Source organism: Propithecus coquereli, unplaced genomic scaffold (assembly GCF_000956105.1).
Source record: "Propithecus coquereli isolate 6110/MARCELLA unplaced genomic scaffold, Pcoq_1.0 Scaffold834, whole genome shotgun sequence".
In the NCBI taxonomy this organism is placed as follows: domain Eukaryota; kingdom Metazoa; phylum Chordata; class Mammalia; order Primates; family Indriidae; genus Propithecus; species Propithecus coquereli.
The window spans coordinates 49756-73179 of NW_012154552.1; the positions used below are offsets into that span (position 1 = coordinate 49756).

The 23424-nt window shown below is 37.5% G+C and overlaps 1 protein-coding gene across 1 annotated transcript in view; it reads right to left on the reverse strand.

The window, feature by feature from the left end:
* Positions 1–23424, reverse strand: part of PDE10A (phosphodiesterase 10A) — a 196876-nt gene that overhangs the window by 31113 nt on the left and 142339 nt on the right. The window contains exons 14-15 of the mRNA XM_012663847.1: positions 6603–6714; positions 872–952 (exon numbers count right to left, since the gene is read on the reverse strand). Coding sequence (XP_012519301.1) covers positions 872–952; positions 6603–6714 — 193 coding nt within the window. The remainder of the gene's footprint in view (positions 1–871; positions 953–6602; positions 6715–23424) is intronic.

Below are 23424 nucleotides of genomic sequence, written 5' to 3' on the forward strand. Positions count from 1 at the left end.
AGGAGGGGATGGATAAATTCACACCTAATGGGAACGGTGCGTGATGTCTGGGTGTTGGCACACTTCTAGCTCCGACTTGGGTGGTGAAAAGGCAATATATGTAACCAAAGCATTTGTACCCCCATAATATTGTGAAATAAAAATTTTAAAAAAAGAGACAAAACTCCAAAATGTACTAAAATACTAAGCATGTCAGAAAAAAGATGGACCTGAATCAAAATCTATAATGTTACTTCCAAAAAAATCTTTGTATAGACAATGACAAATATTTTCTGTTTTTAAAAAATGCCAGTTCAAGTTCATCCATCCCTTCAATTTCAAGTCAGCCTCTGTACTATGATGGCATCTGTAGAAGGAAGTGCTGACAAGGGTAGTTGTGATTCCTTAAATCCCACTAGGATTTCCTGATCTTGGTCTTACTCTCCCCAAACTCCATCTAAAAGAAGGAGGTTTCAAGTGATTCTAGGTTCTGTCCACTGAGCACCAAGTCCTTCCAGTCCACAAGACAGCCAGACCCTCGAGGTTTTCCATTTTTGCCTGCAGCCTTGGGAACAAAGTCAGCAGTTAGAGTTGGCCCTCAAGTGCAGATTACAAGCGCAAACCCTGCTGGAGTCTACTTTCCCGAGAGTGTCTTATATGCAGAGGCTCGTCTGAGTGGATGATGAGTCAAGGGTAAAGGGACATTCTTTTTTTAGTTCTCAGCCCCTGTAGATAAATCACTAAAGTTTCTACATCACCAGACACGAATGACGCATTCCCTGTGCCCAAACGTAAGATGGTGTGTGCTTTCTATTCATGTATGATCTTACGGCCACCTGAGACTACTGGAAGATAACAGTAACAGTTTGACTTTAATAATTCACAGCCGTACCTGGCCTTGTGGGACTTCATCCTTCTTGTCCCTGTCCATCATAGGGATGGGCTGTATTCCCAGTTTCTTCATTTCATCGCCCTAAGGTAAACAGGGGTAAAAGTCAGGCTTTCTCAATTTTCAAATGGTTGTAAAGTTTTAGTATTAATAAATTGTTCCTTTTCTTCATTAATTTTCTTCCAAATGAATAATTTTCTTGTTATTGACCCAAGAAACATGTCAAAATTATAAACACTTAATGTATCACTGTGTGGTATTTTATCCTGATTTTCTCCTCTACTGACTTACCAGAAACCTGCCATCTCTTTTGGTTTCATTTTACAGAAGTAAGTAGAAGTTATAAGAGGATAGATACTAAACAGTGAAGAGAAACAACAAAACATGGAATAACCTAAAGGCCTTTCTCACTTCTTTTTCAAATGATCTTTAATGTGCACTGACCTCTAGACTTTAGAGAAAAGTACTGACAAGGGAAGAATAAGTAACAGTTACAGTATTAACTGGCTATACATCACCATCAAATTTATAATTATACACAATAGTAAAGACTGACTATGTTACAGGCTCTAGGCTAAGTAATTTATAAATATTAATTCATTTAATCCTCATGAAATACTATGAAACATATATTATTCCCATTGTATAGATTTAAAAAATTATCTTGCTTTTTATTTGTTTGTAAAAGTTAAAGCTTAAGATCTTTTTCCTTAACATTTTCTAATTTTTTCCTAACTCCTCACTCCTCCGTCGCATTTATTATTTTAGTAATTTTATTTATGTCTGTTTTCAGAAGTCAGGAGTACAGATGAAAAACTTCCTAAATTTGCTAAGATAGGCTCTAGAAACAAGTTACTATAACCCTCGCTAAGTATTTTTATGTACGGGACAAAGGCGCTTGTCTTAACAAGGTAAAGGCACTTCAAGTATAGCTTCTGTTCTGCCGTTACCACTTTAAATATTTAAAATCAGTGGTTCTTAAACTGTTTTCTTTTCTGAGTGAGTAAAACACACTAAGTCCCTTGCTCTCAAAGATTTTACAAGTCCAACAAGTAAACAAATGTTTAAATAAACAGTGATTTGAATATGGACTTCAGCGCTAAAAAGGAAAAGAACTGAGCGCTTTGGGCCATGTGTATAATGCAGGGCCAAACTAGTCTGAGGCTGTCACAGAACACAGAGGGGTGGGGAGCGTGCTCTGGGCAGAGACACCGTAGGCACAGAGACCTAAATGACAACTAGAGAGCCTGCTGTCAGGATATCCAGAGGGGCTGAGACGGAGAACATGTCTGGAGAGGCTGCAGGCATGGGGCTAGTGATTTGGGGCTCTCAACACCAAGTTCGTGATTCTGGCCGGCAGCACAACAGAGGGTTTGAAGCAGAGTCCCGATGTAATCAGAATTATCACCATCCCTCGCTCGCTAATGTCTTAACTGATGTAGAGTCAGGTCAGAAAACTGGCCCAAGGTTACATACTAAGTGACAAAACAGGATTTTAACATATCACCAAAGAGCACCCTCTTAATTTCCGTTATACTGATTCTAAAAGATAAAGGCAGGGAATTCCGTTAGGAAGTTGCAGTAATCATGATTTGGTGATGATGTGAAGCCGGGCGTAACTGTAGGGCTACAGAGGAGAAACAGGATATCCAGATCGACTGGCAGGACTTGGTAATTCTATTTCTATTTCCTCCCGTGGACTGCGAGGTCCTTGCAGACTACACGTAAGAGCATGCAGGGAGCTTAATCAATATCTGTATGCTGAATAATCAATGAGGAACATAAAAGTTATCCACATTATACATGTCACGTTTTGATTCACATTTTAGAATATTAATATAGTTGTTAAGTATGAAATGTATCATAGTTGGGTAAAATTATGTGCAAAGCAATAAGCTAGCTTCAGACCAGTTTTCCCACGTGATATTTATAGAAAGTATCTAGGTTAGTACTTTTAGACTGTTGATTATGATAATAAAGTGAAATATTACAGTGCAGACATGTATAGTTGACCCTTGAACAACACAGGGGATAGAGGAACTGACCCCCGGTGCAAAAACACCCAAATATAACTTTTGATTCCCCCAAAACTTAATTACTAATATAGACTACCGTTGACTGGAAGCTGTACCAATAACAAAGTCAATGAACACATATTTTATATGTCACATGTATAATATATTGTGTTCTTACATTAAAGAAAATGTGATTAAAAATCATAGGGAAGAGAAAATATATTTACTACTCATGAAGTGAAAGTGGATCTTCATCTTTGTCATCTTTGCGTCGAGTAGGCTCAGGAGGAAGAGGAAGGGGAGGGTTGCTCTTGCTGCCTCAGGGGTGGCAGAGGAGGAGGTGGGGAGGTGGAGGGGGGGCAGGAGGGGCGGGCACACTGGGTGTACCTTTACGGAAACACACGGTCATTTCTGACTTTTTTGCAATTTCGTTTCTCTAGAAATGTTTGTATATGGTACCAGTCCTCCCACCGTTGCTTTAGCTTTAGTGCCTGTATCATGGAAGGGTCCACGTTGTAAAATGAGTCAGAAGCCGTCTTGAACCCTTTGCTAGATTGTTCGATGTCAGATTGTTTTCTCCTCATTGTCTGGCACTGATTTGGAAGCACTTGTCTCTATTAAGTCATCTGTGAATTGCTCTGGTATGGTGTCTTGAATTTCTCCAAGATCCATATCTTAAAACCCTCCACCCCCACATTCCACCTTTTTTGTTTTTTTTTCCCATATCCACAATCTGCTTCATAATTTCCTTGATTGGCTCTGTTGTAAATCCTGTGAAGTCACATACAACATCTAGACACAGTTTTCTCCAGCAGAAAGTTACTGCTTTGGGCTTGATGGCGTTCACGGCTTTTTCTATAACAATGATGGCATCTTCAATGCTATAATCTTTCCAGACTTCACGACGTTCTCTTTATTGGGGTTGTCTTCCACAGTGTTGACAATCCTTTCCACAGATTTACCATGTGTAATGAGCCTTAAAGGTCGTTATGATCCCTGATCTAGAGGCTGAATTTGAGACATTGTGTGTAGGGACAAGTAGGTGATTTGATGCCTTTGGTGTTTAACTCAAGGGGTTCTGGGTGGCAGGGAGAATTGTCCAATACAGAAAAACTTTAAAAGGCAGTCTCTTACTGGCGAGGTACTTTCTAACTTCAGAGGCAAAGCATGGATGGAATCAATCCAGAAAAAGGGTTCTCGTTGTCCAGGCCTTCTTGTTGTGCAACCAAAAGACTGACAGCTGGTGTTTATCCTTCCTCAAGGATCTGGGGTTAGCAGCTTTATAGACAAGGGCAGTTCTGATCATAAACCCGACTGCATTTGCACAAAACAGTAGAGTTAGCTTATACCTTTCTGCCTTAAATTCTAATGCTTGCTTCTCTTCCTTACTAGTAGATGTCATTTGTGGGCATTTTCCCCCCAGAATAGGGCACTTTCATCTGCATTAAAATCCCGTTCAGGCAGATATCCTTTCTCCTCAGTGACCTCCTTAGTGGCATCTGGGAACCTGTCTGCGGCCTCCTGGTCAGCGGAGGCTGCTTCTCCTGTTATGTCGACATTTTTTAACGCCAAACCTCTTTCTCAAATTATCAAACCATCCTTTGCCAGCATTAAATTCTCCAGCTTTAGATCCTTCACCTTCCTTTTGCCTGAAGTTGTCATATAATGATTTCACTTTTTCTCAAATCATATTAGAGTCTATAGGTAGGCCTTATAGCAATCCTGCACCCACGTAAAAGCTATATGTTCAGTACTAGATAAAAGGTATTTTTCAAATAGCGTAAGGTTTTCATACCTGCTGGCATAGCTTCGGAGACAGCTTCTTGAATTTCCTTTTTTTTTTTTTACAGTGGTCTTTATGCTGGATTCATTTATCTTGAAATGGTGGCAACCACAGCTGCAGACCTCTATCTACAGCATGTACCAAACAGTTCAACTTCTTCTTGCAATGTCCTGACTTTTCTCTGCTTCTTGGAAGTACTCCCAGCATCACTAGTGGCACTCTGCATGGATCCCCTGGTGTTATTCAGGGTTTCTGGTATTGTGCTAAACACAATGGAAAATATGCAGGAACTGCGAGAGAGAACTTTTCGCGTGGTATAATTTAGTGGAGAGCTGAACTGCTCACGCGGAGATCGTTAGCCGAGATCACTAGCGCCACATGGTGTTTTAAGTGGATACGACACCTGAGCTCGCCACAATAGCAACAGGAGGCGGCTACAAAATTATTACAAGAGTACAGTGTGTACTAGAGTTAGTTTAATGCAGTTATGATTTAATACTGCATCTTTACATTTGTTTACATTCCTCTCACCTGCATGTGCACCATGCACCATCTGTAAGTGTTCACATGCATACGTTTTGATAAATTTTGTATTTTTACAATAAATATGTGTATATTTTATGGCAGTAAATGATAAAATAGACTAGTTCTACATATAGTTATGCATTTATGACATACCTAAATTTTTCTTAATTCTTTTCGATATTTCTAGGCTATGCAGCTTATCCCTGAGTTTTTTCACATTATTGCAAATCTCCAAAAACTTTTCCAATATAGTAACTGAAAAAAAATTCACGTATAAGTGGACCTGCGCAGTTAAACCAGTGTTGTTCAAGAGTCAATTACACATCCAAAACAATCTTCCTAATTGAGTCTGATGGTAACTAGGTTTTGACACACAGTAAAATAAACGTCATGTAAGTGCACGCATACACAATTTGTAAGGCCTCCTAGAGAAATAACACTATGAGTAATAAGCTCAAGGTCTGTGGTCCTCATGCAATAAAAATTCTTTGGCTTTACCACTACAAAACAATTCAACATTTTAAACCATTCTTACTAAACTTGTGGCTGAATGATTTGCTGGTTTTTATGTTTTTCCATGCATTCTTCTACATGAGTGAGATATATGATTCAATTATCAACTATGAAACTCTTTGCTTTCCGAGTTTACTTTCATTTCTCCGAACAGTAAGAAGTACTCAAAGGATTTATAGCTTTTTTTCATAAAGTAATCTTTGAATATACAGGATTCTAGGTATTTGTGATTCATTTGAACGAGAGAATTATATTGTACTGCAGACAATTCAGAAAGTAAACTGAGAAGTAAAATGCATGTTACTGATAATTTAGATAATTTAGTGAAGAAAACGTGTTAAGGAAAGTCATTTATGTGTGTGCTTTCAGAGTATTATCAATTACTATTCCGCACATTCTAAAGATTTCATAATTTGCAGGTGAGTTGGCGACTGGCTATGTTTACATATTCTCATATGTCTATGGTACGAATGATTATTCTCCTGAATTTCTAACTACAGGCAGATACAGTCCATATTACAAGTCCTGCTGAAAACTTTGTCCAGTGCTTATCTAAAGTGGATGGCCAGTAATGTTTGTTAAATGAATGAACAAAAGATCAGCTATTAAGTAAGGGAAATTGTCACACCACTGTTCAGTGAGTAAGTTCCTAAACACAGTTGGGATCAGAAAATTTACACACATATTTAAGTAAGATGTAACAGAATGACCACTCTCACTCTGTACCTACATAATTGCTAAATCTTTCATCGTATGTGATTGATCATAGTTTTCTGAAATAACTAGACACATGAGCAACGAAGATATCGTTAGTAAATTATCCATATATTTAATTTCTCCTCAAATATCTTCCCAGTTTTTGATACTATCTATGTTAATATAAGAATCAAGGACATACCTCAGCCCAGAATTCTGCATATATATCATTTGCTGTCAATTTTGTAACTGGCCACAGCTTTGTCACAGAACATAGATCACAGGCAGTCATCATCAAACCAATTACACGGTCTCTAGAACACAATGATATAAGACTGGTCAGCATAGCATTTGCACATTTAAAATAAGGACTAGAAAGGCTTTCATATTTTCAGGAGTGAGCTTTAAGTATGTATTACTTCATGAAGAAAGAAAGATAGCATTAAAGAGTTACAAATAACAGGCAGGCCATTAAAATAGAATTTAAAAATAATGTCATTTTAATCGTAGGAATATCAGGCACTTCTATCACTGTTTCCATGAGGAGTGTGTTACACGTTCTTGTTGCCTTAATAATACTGTTGAAATCAAACATAACGTGGGCCTTGCCTCTGCTATCACCTAAATCCCCTGGCACACTGTTACGGCATGGGCCAGGTTTTCACTTTCATGGAATTTTGGAAACTTAGAGTGGGAAGAAACCTTAAGAGAAAAATCTGTCTCAATCCTTTCATTTTATATACGAAAGTCCGAGGTGCAGAGAAATGAAACGACTTCTCCAAGGGGGCAGCGGCTCGTGACAAGGTCGGAGGAGGATGTGGGCATGCAGCTTCTCTCCAGTGTCCCCGCGCAGACGGCGTGACCGGAATGCCGTCTCCAAACGCTTTGCTCTCACTTCCGCTTATCAGGTATTCCTTTTCAAACACTAACCTCGCCACTGAAATGAGTTTTCCTTTTCAACTACTTGGCATTCGTAACTATGTGCTCCATGTCTGACATTTTCCCCAAACGTGGTTTGGTTTAATCTTTCCTTTTGAAGAAAAATAATTGCTTAAAAAATTCAAGCAGAAATATCCCCTATAATTTTAATGGATTTAGTTAATGATATGTGGTTATCCTACATGAAGTCTACTCTTAGTGGAAGAACTAAATAGTAGTGATTAAGCAATTTTAACCGTCAACTTTACCTTTTATACAGCAAATCACATAATTTAAAAAGAGATTATCAAAAAGATATAAAACGGTGTACTGAGTGAGATGATGCTACAGTTTCCAGCGCATATCTCAATTCTAAGGAGTCTGAGAAATCCGCTGCTGCTAGCCACGGCCTTACGTCTTCTAGGTCCACAGACATTCTCCTTCCGTGGGCACAGTCCTGGCCCAGGGAGATGGCATATTAGGAGTATCTATCTGTCAGTTTGGCAGAGATTCCGATCTAGCTGCGTTCCCTAAAGCTAAGATGCCTAGGTATCTGGAAAACCCTGCTGCTTCCTACAAACCACATCTTTAATGCCAATCAATTGCCAAGTTCATTTATTTTCATCAGCCCACTTCCTTTTTAGCCCATTTAACTAACCACCTCTGTTACGACCTTACTTTTCACAAAGATTCACATCAGGTCTCTTACAGGTCAGACTACATAACTTTAAAAACATTGATTAGACTTACGTGTGTGCTTCCTAACCCCAAACACATGCCATATGAAGACCCAAATCCCTTAAAGTGATCCGGGAATTTAAGATTTTCTTAATGAGGAAGTGTCTAAGCACTTTGTGACTTAAAGGAAGAAGATTTATCTTTGGGTTTAGACTTCTAAAGGAATAGGCATGTTATTTGTTTTCTCAACAGGTAAATTCATTTAAACCAGAAACATAATGTGAAACAAAACTATTATCCCGTTTACAAATAATTATTTCATGTGATTAAAATAATTCAGTCTCATTCAATCTGTAGTCACCCAAATAACATTTATTTCTCTTGGTTAAATAATCTGATAAGCCTTACCCTCAAAAATGATTTACTTCATAAATCTGTAAAACAAAATAAATGTTAACAGAATTGGGCATTATAAAGCACATGGAAGCAACTTTCTCACTGGAAATGAGTCCACATGTAAAGTTGGTACTACAAGATTGAAAAGATTATGAAATAGTTAGAATTTAGATTTCACTGTCAAAATTACTTAGAAAAAGCAATTTAACAGTGCTTATTTTACTGTTAATCAAAAAATAAAACAGATTAGAAATTTGGCATTATTTGCCTTTAGTAAATTACTTATTTTTCACTCTCAATTATAAATATTAAAATTAATTTGAATCAATATTTCTTCTATTCATGAATCAATGTAGACCTAACTGACACAGATACTTGGTTCTTAATGTGTTTTCATAACCCATTGTGAAAGGGATCATGTTTATGCTACATATACTCTTGGTATGATCTCGTACAACTCAGTCACTAAAATCAATGAAAAACTGCCCAACATAATTTCTATGACACAAATTATTCTTAGTCAAGTAATTTCAGAGGGTTTAACTACATTCATTTATCCCCAGAAGTTCTGAATGCCTGCATGTGTCAGACACAGTTACAGCCATGAACAAAAGAGACCCTGCTGTTCACAGGACTGACGTTCTAGTGGAGAAGGGCAGACGGTGCACAGGTAAAAACTTCATGCAGCAACAGGTGCTGTGTGAAAAGTACAAAAGAGGCAACAGGTAAAGGTCTGTGAGAGAGCTCCAGCAGAGAGGAGTCGTGTGGAAACAAGCGTGGCGTGTCTGAGGAACAAACAGAAAGGCATTCTGGCTGAAACTTAGGGAACGAGGGGAAACTTGGGATACAGTCAAGTTTGCAGAGATAGGCTGCAGATAAAATAGGAGTTTAACTTCGATTCCAAGTTTGATGGTAAGACATCAGAGGCTTTTCCCAGAGGAGTGACACAATACACGTTTCAAAGAGGATCTCTCAGGTCCGCTGGGTGGAGAACGACTTGTAGAAATGAAGGGGGACAAGGGCAGATCCCGAGAGATCATCAAGAACATTTAGTAGTTTGGGTGGGGGATGATGGCAGCTTGAATTATGGTGAAAGCAGTGGAGACAGGGAAGCAGGAAGATTCTAGACGTGAGAGGCAGAGCCAAAGGAAATCATTAATACCCACAGGCGTTATAACGACAAGGAATCTCTCTCCCAGTCTTCCCCTCCTTCCCTCTCTTTTCCCCAATGCACATGCTGTGCTAGACCAGGCAGAATAAGTAAAGAACACAGGATCCATGACAGGTGTGCAACATTTTGACCTGAAGCAGGTGAGCACTTCCCACCAGTGTGCATGTTTGCCTTCTCAGCTTCATCTTATTTCAACATTCTTCTTCCACATCAGAAGATCATGGAATCATAGAGCTTTACAAAAGGAAGGGAAAAGAAGCCCCACAGGCTCCAGCCTTTCAGGTGAGTTACAGGTGGGCAAGAAGGAAGCCCCAGCCCACCTACACTCACCCCGCCCCCATCCCAGACCATACACTCTAGAAAGTTAGTCATGGATAGGATGCCTTCTTGGAAAAGAGGTAGAAACGCCCAGTAAGAACAGATGAAACATGTACACAACTTTACGAAAGAGTTCAGGTCCAGGTATGAAGGTAAATATACAATTATTTTAACAATTGCTCATTTGTGTAAATATCTGGAATTCAAAAAGACTGAATGACTGCACTGTTTCCATGGGGAGCTGGAAATGTAAGATTCAGCACCTTTAAATCTTACCCTTGCTGTGGCCACCTCAGAGACCTCTACAGTGCGTTCCAGCTCCCAAAGGTCTACTAACTCTTTACATCAGGAAAATATAAGAAATGTAGCCCCATTTTAAAGCACTGTAACTTTATCTACTTGAATACGGGGTGTATCAGCCAGAGTCCCACCGTGAAACAGGTGACATGCTCAAGAGGATCTGAGGACTACAGGAAGGGACTATTCAGAAAGGCTCAGACAGCGTGAGGGGAAACCAAGGAATGGCGAGACATCAAGGGTGCCAAGAAGGGAGGTCCCACTTGGGGGCCGAGGGAACAAGGAGAGGGAGAAGCTGCCAGGCCCAGCAAGTGCCATGCTTGTAGGGGATGGCTGTTCCCCAGAAGCATTGTTCGAGCGTGGCCAATAGGGATGCAACCGGGAACAGACACAGCAACTGTTCCCTCCTCCCACTCTGGTATCTCGTTAATGCCACCAGCAGCTGAATGCAGCCAGAAGCTGCAGGGCAAGGGAGGCCACGCAGCACACAGGAGTGCCAGCCTCTGAGGTCAGTGCGCAGAAGCCGCTGTTCACACTGAAAAATACACTTGACTTGAATTATTCAAATATCAAACTGCACCTATTTATTCATTTATCAATACGGCATAGAAATAGAGGAATGATCTTAAAGCCAACATTTTACTTATCTAAGAAAATCCATAGTTCCTTGGGAACTCAGGAGAAAGTATCTGGACAGAACAGCACAAAACTGTCACAAAAAATTGGAAAAAAATGCATGCTCTGCTTATCTCAGGATGCTTACATATAAACAGCTAATCAAAGACCAGATTTCTTTTTGTTCCACTTAGATATTATGTAATTATCAATATTTAAATGATAAATTCTCTAATTTTATACTTACTCCTTGAAATTTCTTTTGAATTAATGTATTCAAAGGTACGCTGGTGTATAGAAAGACCAGATTCCTATCACGAGGTAGTCCTAATTCCAACTGTCGCCGTGGCGAGGAAAGTGGTGCCAAGCAGTTAAGCAGAAAGAAGCATCTGGGGCGTGCACAGGGGGCGTGTTGTTTAGAAACCGTCATCTGGCCTCATTTCCATTCCTTCATTTCATTTTAAAATAAGGTCATGCACAGTATTTGAAAAAAGACTAGGTTAAATACTTTTTTTCCCCTTAAATTATCACTTAAATGATGTTTTATCTTGCTTTTAAACTTCTCTTCAAGGATTTTAAATCACTGAGTTGAGTAACTTAAATCATGTCTGTAATAGCTACTGTACTTTTTTCAAAATGTGACCTGTTTTGGCTAATTTATTAAACATTGAACTAGGATAATGCAGTTTTTCTAAAAATATTATTTGAAGAGCTGCAGACCTAAAATCATGGAAAAGGTTTTAGAATCTTTCTGTTTCCAATGAACATGAACAATAACTCTTTAATATAAGTATAACATGACATAGTAATTATCTCACTAAAATAAACTTCAAATTTAGGTTCCAAAATCTTAATTTCATAGAACCTTAAATATGTTGCTTTGTTTAAAAATACAGTTAAAAAAGAGAGAAAGAAATTATATATAAATGGAAAATTAATCTTGAGCAAATGTGTACCACAGAGGGATTTGCTATTATTAAAATTTATTTGCCTGACGGAATCCTTGTGTTATTCCTAGAGTTGGGAACCTTTATATAGTAACACAGGGTACTGTGCATAATGTTAAATCAAATGAGGACATTAGTGATTTCACCTTAGAATTTGCTTTCCTCACATTCAAGTTCTCTGGTTGAAACATAAATCACACCTAGCAGATTAAGATCTTCATGCATTTACAGTACCGCAGCAGGTAAGGACTGATGGCTGTTGCCACATTCAGAAAATGCTGGAGGAAATACATTATGGTCTGAGAAAAAAACATACCACGCAGACACATTCGCTGTTCTTCAGAGTATATAGCCACAGCTACGTAAAAGTGTAGAACTTTTCTAGTTATATTTCTGAGTTGTTTAAAGAATTAAATGACCATTATTCAACAATCAAAGAATGGTTCATGGGTTTAATACTATGCCCTTTCTTTGATGTGCACTTAAATTTAAATTAAGAAAGGATTTCAAGAGACATGGGGTAAGGAATTGCCTTTGAGGGGCATAAATATTCCCTGGGACTAAGAGAATAAATATTTTCATTTGTATATTTCTGAATGATTTTAGAAAGATAACAAAATCATAGAAATTATGATAATTTTCAAAATTTTATCTTTAAAATACATGTTTAAGAAAGGCAATTCCAACATGAAATACACGGAATTGTATTTTAAAAAACTATAAAGTCTACAAACAACTTATATATTTGTCATTTTAATATATTAAAAGATAGTTTAACTTCATATCATAGCTTAAAACACACTATGGTCTTTTCTGTATTTGCTGAAATGGTCCTTAGGCAAGATTGTACCTGGTCATACTTACTCAAAAGGACACCATGACCACTAGTTTCAGTGAAAATCAATAAAGCCACTCTGTGCATACCCTTGGCTTGAGTCCAGAGCTGGTTTCCAAACATAACATTCACGTTTAGCTGTGGAAAGGTTAGGGAAAGTACTTTGAAGGAAAATTTTAGTGAAGGAATCAAGGAGTTTACAGATGATTTCTATTTTTTTCTTTGGTGGTCTACACTTCTTCTCCTCTCTAACTTTTATGTCACTAGTATGTCCTCTTTTATAAGCTACATTTAAACTGGTCAAATGATTTATTTCTGGAACCCTAAATTCACTTGTCAGCCTTTGCTATTTATAAAGTTCAAAGAATATATTCATTATCAAGTGTAAGGGATTTGTGAAGCCTGAAATGTATGTATGTCTCATGTGAAAAAAATTATTCATCTGCATTTGGAAGTCCCATAACGAGGACTTTCATACCCAACTGGTCTCTGGGTGTTTTCATTTTTAAAATAAAAATAAAAATAAAAATTACCTAGTATCTTTAAGCACAGTGGTGGCCACAATGCCAATACTAGTAAATGGCATCACAGTAAATGTCAAGGCTAGGTAGTGAGGACCACTGATGAGGACAAAAGGCAGGAAGCAGTGTCAGAAGATTAGGACTTCCAGAAAAAGTCAAAAGAATGTAAGTCCAGCTACAGAGTGAATGGAACAAAAACTGAAAGACCCAATCAGGGTTATTTAATTTTTTAAATTATCAGGACACAAAATGACAACAATCAAGGATATGAGCATATGATCGCATTATAAAGCCTATACCTTGTATTAATTGCCATTTTGGATTATTTGTTTACTTGAGAAATATTTATTAAACATCTACTAGGTGCCAGCCACTGTCACAGTTGTCTGTACCTCTGGGCCCCACCACAGGATGAGGTCTAGAACGTGATCCCTTCCATCACGTGACAGTCCATCCTCATGAGAAGAACATTATACCAGCTAATTTCCGTCCAAGCCAATGCAGTTTTAAGAGTGAAAGAGAGAGCCGATGTGAATTCAATCAGCTCAACAGGTGTTAGCTGACACTGACCCAGGCAAACTGCAGGGTATGGTCACTCTAATTTTAATGCAAAATATTCACAAAATAAACAAAGATAATATTAATATTTTGAGATTTATTCTGGAAAATATTAACCTAAATATTAATTTTTCACAAAGTAATAGTGAAGAAAAGACATTTAAATATTTTCAGGCTTAAAATACATACATGCAGGTAATGAAATAAAAATGCTTTTGTAAGTAGCTACTTTAATCTATCTACTTATGGTTTAGAAGTACAACAGCTCTTATCGTAAATAAAGGATGCATGGCTCTATATAGGTAAATTTAGTTCTTGGCCAAACTCTGCCATTTCATTCCTCAAATGAATGTTATAATCTTTTTGTGTTTTAGTATTAATTCTAGGTGTAAACGTAGAGGCCACTGTCTGTCATCTATAAACTACCCAAGGGAGTAATTGTAATTAATATCTAAAAAAAATATCATCTAAGAAATATTATCATTTATTCAACTATAAGATTCCAACAATGAAATAAATTAACTTACTAGAAGTAGAAAACAAATAAAACTAAGTTGAATATTTACCAAGCTAATAAAAAACAAGAATTTTTGAAGTTATAGTTTCATTTTCAACAAATGGTGCTGGAAGAGCTGTACATCCACATGCAAAAAAATGCATCTAGACACAGACCTTATGCCCTTCATAAAAGTTTACTCAAAATGGATCACAGACCTAAATGTAAAACACAAAACTATAAAATCCCTAGAATAAAACATAGGAGAAAAGCTAGATGACCTAGAGTTTGGTGATGACTTTTTATAAACAACACCAAAGGAATAATCCATGAAAGAAGATAAGCTAGACTTCATTAGAATAAAAAGTTTCTCCTCTGCAAAAGACGCTGTCAAGAGATTGAAAAGACAAGCCACAGACTGAGAGAAAATATTGGCAAAAGACATACCTTATAAAGAACTTATCACAGATATACAAAGGACTCTTAACCTAACAATAAGAAAACAAACAACCTAAATAAAAAATAGCTAAAGACCTTAAGTGACATCTCACTAAAAAAGATACAGATGGTGAATAAGCATGTGAAAAGATGCTCTTTATCACGTGTCATCGGGGAAATGCAAATTACAAGGAGATACTACTACACATCTACTATTATGGCCAAGAGCCAGAAAACTGACAGCACCAACTGCTGGTGAGGATGCGAAGCAACAGGAACTCTCATTCATTGCTGGTGGAAATGCCAAATGGTGCAGCCACTATGGAATACAGTCTGTCACATTTCTTACAAAACTAAATGTACTCTTACCATATGATCCAGCAAGTATTCTCCTTGGTATTTACTTACCCAAAGGAGTCGAAAACTTACATCCATGCAAAAACCTGTGGGCAGATGTTTACAACAGCTTTATTCATAATTTTCATAAAACTGGGAAGTAATCAAGATGTGCTGCAGTAGGTAAATGGATAAATAACTGTGGCACATCCAGACAATGTAGTATTATTTGGCACTAAAAAAATGAGCTATCATGCTATAAAAAGACATAGAGGAAACTTAAATGCATATTACTAAGGGAAAAAATCAATCTGAAAAGATCACATACTGTATGATTCCAACTATATGAAATTTTGGAAAAAGCAAAACTATGAAGAATACGAAATAATCAGTGGTTGCCAGGGGTTAGTGGAGGGAGGGAGGAACAGGTAGAGCACAGAGGATTTTTAGGGCAGTGAAGCTCTTCTGTATGATACTACCATGGTAAATACATTTGTCCAAATCCACAGAATGTACAGCACTAAGAATGTGAATCTTAATGTGCACTATGGACTTCGGGGGACAATGAGGATTCAGTGTTGGTGCATCAGTTGTCACCGATGCACATTCTGGTGTGAGACACCGATAGCAGGGGAAGTGGTACATGAGTGTGGGCAGTGGTTAGAGAAGAACTCTGTACTTACCACCCAATTTTTCTGTGAATCTAAAATTGCTCTAAAAAATAAAGCTTGCTAGTTAAAGAAATTATAGTTCCATGTAAAAGAGAAAATTAGTAGGCTGAGATAGATGTCCACACCAAAAATAACGGGTGGAACCAAGTCCCAGAAGAACACAAGAATTTTTAATCAAAGAATGACACTACATTGATAAGCAAGGGTAAACAGTAAAAACGAAGGAAACCAGTTTAAAATGTATGTATTTCTAGCTTAAAACCCCATCTTAATAGAGAAAAATGGGGAATTATCTTTTTTAAATAGTATGCATAGAACTCATCAGCTATTATGAATATTAAATAACTAGCACGGGAGGCAGCTGCCCATTGGACAGCTACATTAGTCCTAACGGCCAATGAAATCAGGGAAGAGAGGACTTAACTGTGTTTCTTTGGAACAAGAATTGTCCCACTGAGAAAATAAGGAGAAAGACACAAAAGGTAGTCCAAGTTGGAGATGCCTGTCCACTCTGCACAGCGCTCAACTGAGCTGTTTCTACCACCGTGGTAAAATATCCACCTGCAGACGGCAGACAGGAGAACTGACCGTCAAGATACAGACGGGGCCACCTGTGGCACGTGTGGCACATGCCTGCGTCTCTGGAAAGGGCCGTGCTGGAGCACACACCCCAGCCACAGGGGAAACGATGTCTGTGTTAACTCCAGGGCCATGAGGAGGAGCTCTAGAAAGTGGCCAGGAGGAGGGTTTCTGACAGCCACGAGGGCAGTTCCGAGTCTTCCGGTGACCAAATTTTATGTGGTCCGCTTCCTATGAATGGCTTATGGTGGGCAATTCCTTACATACATGACAGAATCTCCATAAAGAAATCTATGTAAGACCACCGAAGCTGTGTCAACTGTGTCAATTTGGTTCTCATTAATAATTCTTAAGTAGATTAAAAGCTTACTCATTATAAGGCAGAATTCTGTGGACTGCTGTTAGGAGCTTATCAATTCCTGATCACCTCACAGTGAGAAATGATCTCACTTGGTGAATTAAGGACCATTCTATATTCATCTTTTAATGATTTTACTTAAAGTGATACTGGTATAATTCACATACTCTGCCTTAAGAACAGAACAGTTGAAACACAAATGTTTCATATTTTATCACAGAAAATTTCTGTATCATATATTTTTGTTTTTATACTTTAATTTGGGTATAATTTATGTAGAAGGAAATGTATAAATTTGAAGTACATGTCAATGAGTATGAAAATGTATGCAATCTGTAACCGCTATGCCAATAAGGAACATTTTCATCATCCAGAAACCTCCCTCTTTCCAGTAAATGTCCTTATCCAGCCCTAACAACTGCCAATTTAAGTTCTATCACAATCACTAACATTATTGTTTTGCTTGTTCTAGAATTTCATAAAAATATCATATAGTATGTACCATTTTGCTCTACATGTTTGTGTGATTCATCTATGTCTTGCATGAATCAGCAGTTCGTCATTTTTTAAACCGCTGAGCATATACGTATTCCATTGTCCAAAATTATCTAGCCAGTCACCTGCTGTGGGACATTCAGGTTGCTTCCAGTTGGGACAAGAGTAATGCCGCTATGAACATTTGTGCGCAGGTCTTTGTGTTAACGTACGCTTTCACTCCTCTTCAGTAAACACCTAAAAGTGCGATTCTAGGCTACAGTGTAACAATACTCTTAGCTTCATAAGAAAATTCTAAGTTGTTTTCTAAATAAATTGCACAAATATTATACTCCCACCAGCAATATATGAGTATTTCAGTTGCTCCGGCATCACTGTCAATCCTTGGTATTATTAGTTTTTTAAATTTTAGGCATTCTAGTGGGTGTGAAATGGTATATCACTTGGTTTTAATTTAGTCTTTACTTATGGTTAAAGATGTTGAAGAAAGTTCATGTGTTTGTTGGCTTTTAGTTTTGTAAAAACCTTTCGTGTAATTTTTATTTGGATTGTCTTATCATTGACTTGAAAAATTTATATGAAGACTTTTATTAAATATAAATATTGAGACTATTTGCTCACATTCTGAGGCTTGTCTTTTCATTTCCTTAAAGGTATCTTTTGAGGATCATAAATTTTTATTATGATGAAGTCTGATCTATCATTTGCTTGCCTGAAAGTTTATCCCTTTTGTGTGCCTATCCCAAGATCATGAAGGCTTTTCCCTATGTTTTGTTCTAGAAATTTTGTAATTTTTGCTCTCACACTTAGGTCTATCATCCAACCGAAACCCCACTAATTCAAGAGCCATTTGCTGAAAAGACTCCAGTGCCCCGTTGAATTACCTTGGCACCTTACTTCAAAGTCAATAGACTATAGCTTATAAATCTTCTGCAATCTGTTCCACCAATTTATTGGTCTACCCTAACACCAATACATACTCTCTTGAATACTGTTACTTTATAGTAAGTTTTGAAATTAGGTCATTAAATCTTCCAAATTTGGTTTTTGCTTTGTCAAAATTGCTTTGACTCTACTAGGCCTTTTGTATTTCTAAAAAAAATAAATTTGAAGTCAGCAAATTAATTTCTATTAAAAAATAAGCCTGCTGGGATTTCAATTAGGATTGCATTTTTGAAGAAAAATTTGTGGAGAATTTATATTTTAGCAATAGTCAGTTTCATAACTCACAAACAGGGTAATCTTTTCATTCATTTAGGTATTCTTTAATTTTTCTTAGGAATATTTTGTATAGAGATTGGCACATCATGTGTTAAGTTTATTACTGTGTCATTTTACGATATTGCAAATGGAATTGGTTTGTTAATGTCAATTTCTAGTTGATAGTTGTTCATATACAAAAAATTGATTTAAAAAAATATTGACCATATATCCTGTGAATTTGCCAAATTCTCTTATTAATGCTAATACTATTTTTTGTGTGTGTGGAGATTCCTTAAGAGTTTTTTAGTAGATGGCATGCCACATAAATATAAAGTCAGATTTATTTTTCTAATCTTTATGCCTTTTCTTTCTATTTCTCGCTGTAATGCACTGGCGAGGACTTCCAGCTCAGGTAATACAGAAGTAGTCAGAATGGGCATCCCTGCTTCATTTCCAGTCTCAGAGGGCAAGTCCTTAATAATCAACAGTACAAAGATGCTTTTTCACCAACCTAAAGAAGTTCCCTTGTATTCCGAGTTTGCTGAGACTCCTCCCACCCCCTGCCATGAATGGAGAGGAAATTAGTCAAATGCTTTTCCTGCATCAATTGAAATGATCATATGGCATCCTTATTTATTCCATTATTGTGGTGATTTATATTAATTAGCAAATATTAAGCAGTTTTGTAACCCTGCAATAAAATTCACTTGTTATATTATTTTATATGTAACTGAATTTGTTATACTTCATTATAAATTTCGCAGGTATGTCCACGTGGCATATTGACCTTTAGTTTACTATATTTTGTAATGTCTTTGTCAGACTTCAGTATCAGAATTACACAGGCTTCACAAAATAGGGTAGGAAACAGTTACTATTCCCATTTTTGGAAAAATTTTGTCCAAGATTGTTTGTGAAACCATGAGGTCCAGTCCTGAAGGTTTTTTTTTTTTTATCTGTTTGCTTTAAGATTAAATTTCTTCAGTGGAATATTCAGAATTTCTGTTTCTTTTTGGCTCATGTATAGCAAGTTATATTTTTCAATGAATTTATCCATTTTATCTAAGTTTCCAATTTATTAGCATGGTATAATTTATAATCTCTTACTACCCCTTTAATGTCTGCAGTCTATAGTGATAGTCCCTCTTTCACTGTTAATATTGGTGATTGGTATTTTCTCTTTGTTTTTCTTAGACTTGTCAGAAGTTTATCCAATTTAATAATCTTTTCAAAGAACTATATATTGGCATTTTAAATTTTCTTTATTGTTTGCCTACTTTATGTTTTACCGTTCACTCCTATCCTGATTATTTACTTCTTACCAGTTAGGCTTTAATTTACTCTCCCTTTTCTAGCTGCTTAAGGGGTCATCTTGAATCACTGCTGATTAGGCACTTTATAGGCACTTAAAGTTATGAATTTCCCTCTCAGCACTGTTTTGGCTGCACCCTTCAGATTTTGATATAGTTTGTTTTCATTATCATTCAGTTTGAGATATTCTTTGATTTCTCTTATAATTTCTCTTTTGACTCATGCATTATTTATAAATATACTGTTTAATTTACAGATAGTTGGGGCTTTTTCTAAGTAGCTTATTGCTATTTTTAATTTAATTCCATTGTGGTCTATGACTTCAATTTTTTGATATTTATTTATATTTATGTCCCAGCACATAGTTTATCTTGTAAACACTCCATGTGCAATTGGAAAGAATGTGTATTCTATGGTTGCAGTTTTCTGTAAAAATGAATTAAGTCGGTTGATAGTGTCATTTAGGTCTTCCTGAGACTTACTGAACTTTTACATAGTTCTTCTATAAGTTACTTAAAGAGGGTTGTAAAACTTTTCAATTATGATTTTGGATTTGTCTAGTTTCTTTTTCAGTTTTGTAAGTTTTTTGTTCATGTGTTTTTGAAGGTATGTTACTAGGCACATTACACTTTGGCTTGTTATGTCTTCTGTGCATTGACTCTTCCATCATAGTAAACTGGCCTTCTTTATATTAGGCAATTCCCTGTCTTGAAAATTATTTTGTATTATTTAATATAGCTATACCAGTTTTTGAAAATGATTTTTGCACACTGTGTCTTTTTCCATCATATACTTTCAATCTATCTTTCTATTTAATGTGTGTATCTCATAGACAACACAGCATTAGGTCTTGCTATTTTATCTGGTCTGATCATTTCTGGCTAATTCAGGCATACAGTCCATGTACATTTAATTTAATTATTGCTTTTACTGGGTTCAAGTTTACCATCAATATTTTTTTTTCTATTTGTTGAATCTGTTCTTGTTTCTCTTGCCCTGCCTCCTTGTGTATAATTGAATATGCTTTTTACTATTTGATATTTTCTTCTATTTTTTTAAAGGTATACTTCTTTTCACAGTTTCCCTAGGGATTACAATATGTATACTTATTACGTCTACTTAAAATTAATAGTCTTTACCCTTCACAAACTAAGAAGCTTATAACACTATCATTCTATATTCATATCCTTTGTGCTATTGCTTTCCTATTTAATCTCTACATATGATATAAACCCTACCTTACAATGCTACCATTTTTGCTTGAACCACTCATTTATTTTTCAGGGAAATAAGAAGAAAAGAAAAAGTAATCTGTTAATCTGTTCTATTTATCCAAATACTTACCACTTTTGCTGATTCACATACCTTCCTACAGATCAAAGTTTTCCTCTGGTAATTCACCAGCCTGAAGTTTTCCTTTAATAGTTCATGTAGTTCGTGTCTGCTGACAACAAATCCTCCTAGTTTTGGTTTATCATGAAAATATTTTTATTTCAGCCTCATTTTTGAAGAATGTTTCTAATGGATATGGAATTTGGAGTCGACAGGGCTTTAACTATGTCCACATCCTTTGCTCCCCGTTATTTCTGATGAGAAGCATGCACCATGCATACAGTTTTTACCCTGTTTATACGCTGTTTCTCTCTGGCACTTTACTATTCTCAAATTTCTATAATTTCCATTTCTCTGCTGAAATTCTGCATTCGTTTACTCACTAACACCAACTTCTGTTGAAGAGCCTGGATGTACTTCCAGCAGCTGCTTTCAAGTCCTTGCCTGCTGCTCCAGAAGCTGGCCATCCTGGGGTCTGTTTCCACTGACCACTTGCTTTTCTTTGATCACGGGTCCCGTTCTGCTTCCTTACATGTCTAGTGGCTTTTTGTTTGTGCCTATCAAGGGCCAGAGAGCAAAGAACCTTGGTGGGCCATACGTAGTATCTGTCACGTATCTTCTTTGTTTTTTGTTCTTTTCTCTTTTTAACAGCTCTTTAAAAATGTAAAATTTTCCTCAGTCAGGTCGTAGGCTGTGCACAGAAAGGACACACAGCACATCCAGTCTGCAGGCCCTGGCGTGCTGACCCCCGTTTTCGACAGCCTGCTGTGGGAAACGTGGATTGCGTTGTCTTCCTTTCCAGTGTCGCCAGGCAGTAGCTTCACTAGTGACCTCTCGACCCTATGGAGGTTTGGTTTTGGGCTTTAGTCAGGAGAATCGAGTGTTGTTCTTATTCTCCAGTGTGCTCTAGACCCGCGAGGTGGCCTGGCTGGTGCTCTGGCCTGTGGTGTTAATAAGCCCTCTCCACGCTGGATGAGCCGGAAGTCTGTTTCCAAACACGGTGCCACTCCTCTATCTCTGTGCCACTCTGGGCCCTGCAGCGACTGCTCTGCCTGGGCTTGCGGAGCCACCCTGGCAATGAATAACTCAGCCCCAGCGAATGACCCACGAAGAGCCTCCAGAGCTCCCTGGCACTCGAGCACAGTCCTCACATCTCCAGGGTTCTCCTTAGTGCTTCCGTCACGCCACGCTTAGGCTCCACTCCCCTGCACCACAGTCAGGAAACTGTCCCCAAGTGGATAAAAGTGGGAGTCAGTTCATCTGTGTCCCTTCTCTCAAGGACTGTAGCTCTTTACCACCTACCATTCAAGGTTAGTTCTCATAAACCGCAGAAGTTGTAGTGAGAGGCGGCAGGGAAGACACGGATAGATTCAGTGGAGACACAGACTAACCTGTAGCTTGGAGAGGGTGCTGATGCGAAACCGGGAGACACCTGGGAAGAGCCATCTTACGTCTCAGACATATCCCCAACACTGACCTAAGGAACCATCCTGGGAAAGGAGCCTGGATTTGACTGATGGGTCTGCAAAGCAACTTCTTCCCCTGGACATTGTCGTAAACAGAGAAGCAACCACTGGAGTTTAAGAGTAGGGTGCGGTCAGGAAAAGAGACCTGCCCAAACCACTGTCACCTCAGGGGACAGAGCAGTGCTGTGCCCCCTGAGGACTAACATCTGAGGCTTAAAACACCCGGGGGTGGGAAGGCACATGACACAGACTTCACTGAAACAACCCAGCCAGGCACTAAAAAATTAACAAACAAATAACATTAAAAAGCCCTGGAGGGAAAGCAGCAGTATCCAAAATTGCTACAGCGTATATTACCCAAAATGTTTAGCTTCCAATAAAATTTACTAGATGTGCCAAGAAAACATACGAGATTGTCAGACTGGATTAAAACTCAAGATCCAATCATGCGCTGTCTATAGAAGATACACTTTAGGTTCAACGAAACAAACACGTTGACAGTCAAAGGATAGAAAAGGACACCATGCAGACATCAGCCAACATGGAAGTCAGAATAGATATACTGATATCAGACAAAATCGACTTTAAAAGAAAAAAATAATAATAGAGATAAGGAGAGAAATTTTATAAAAATACAAGGATCAATCCATCAGACAGATGTAACAATTCTAAGCATATATAGACCCAACACTAGAGCACCAAAATACATGAAGCAAAAACTGACAGCAATGAGGGGAGAAACAGACAATCCAATAATAATACTTGGACTTTAATACCCCACCTTCAATAATGAATATAATAGCTGGGCAGAAAAATCACAGGAACACGAAAGAGAAGACTTGAGCAATACCGTAAATAGAACTCAAAGACATACACAGAGCACTCCACCTAACAGCAGCAGAACATGCGTTGTTTTCTAGAGCACATGGGACATTCTCCAGGATGGATCATATGCAGGACAATAAAACAAACCTCATTAAACTTAAACGAATAAAAATAATACAAAATATGTTCTCTGACCACAATGGAATCAGTAACAAAATAAATTTGAAATATTCAAAAATATGTGGAAATTAAAAAACATA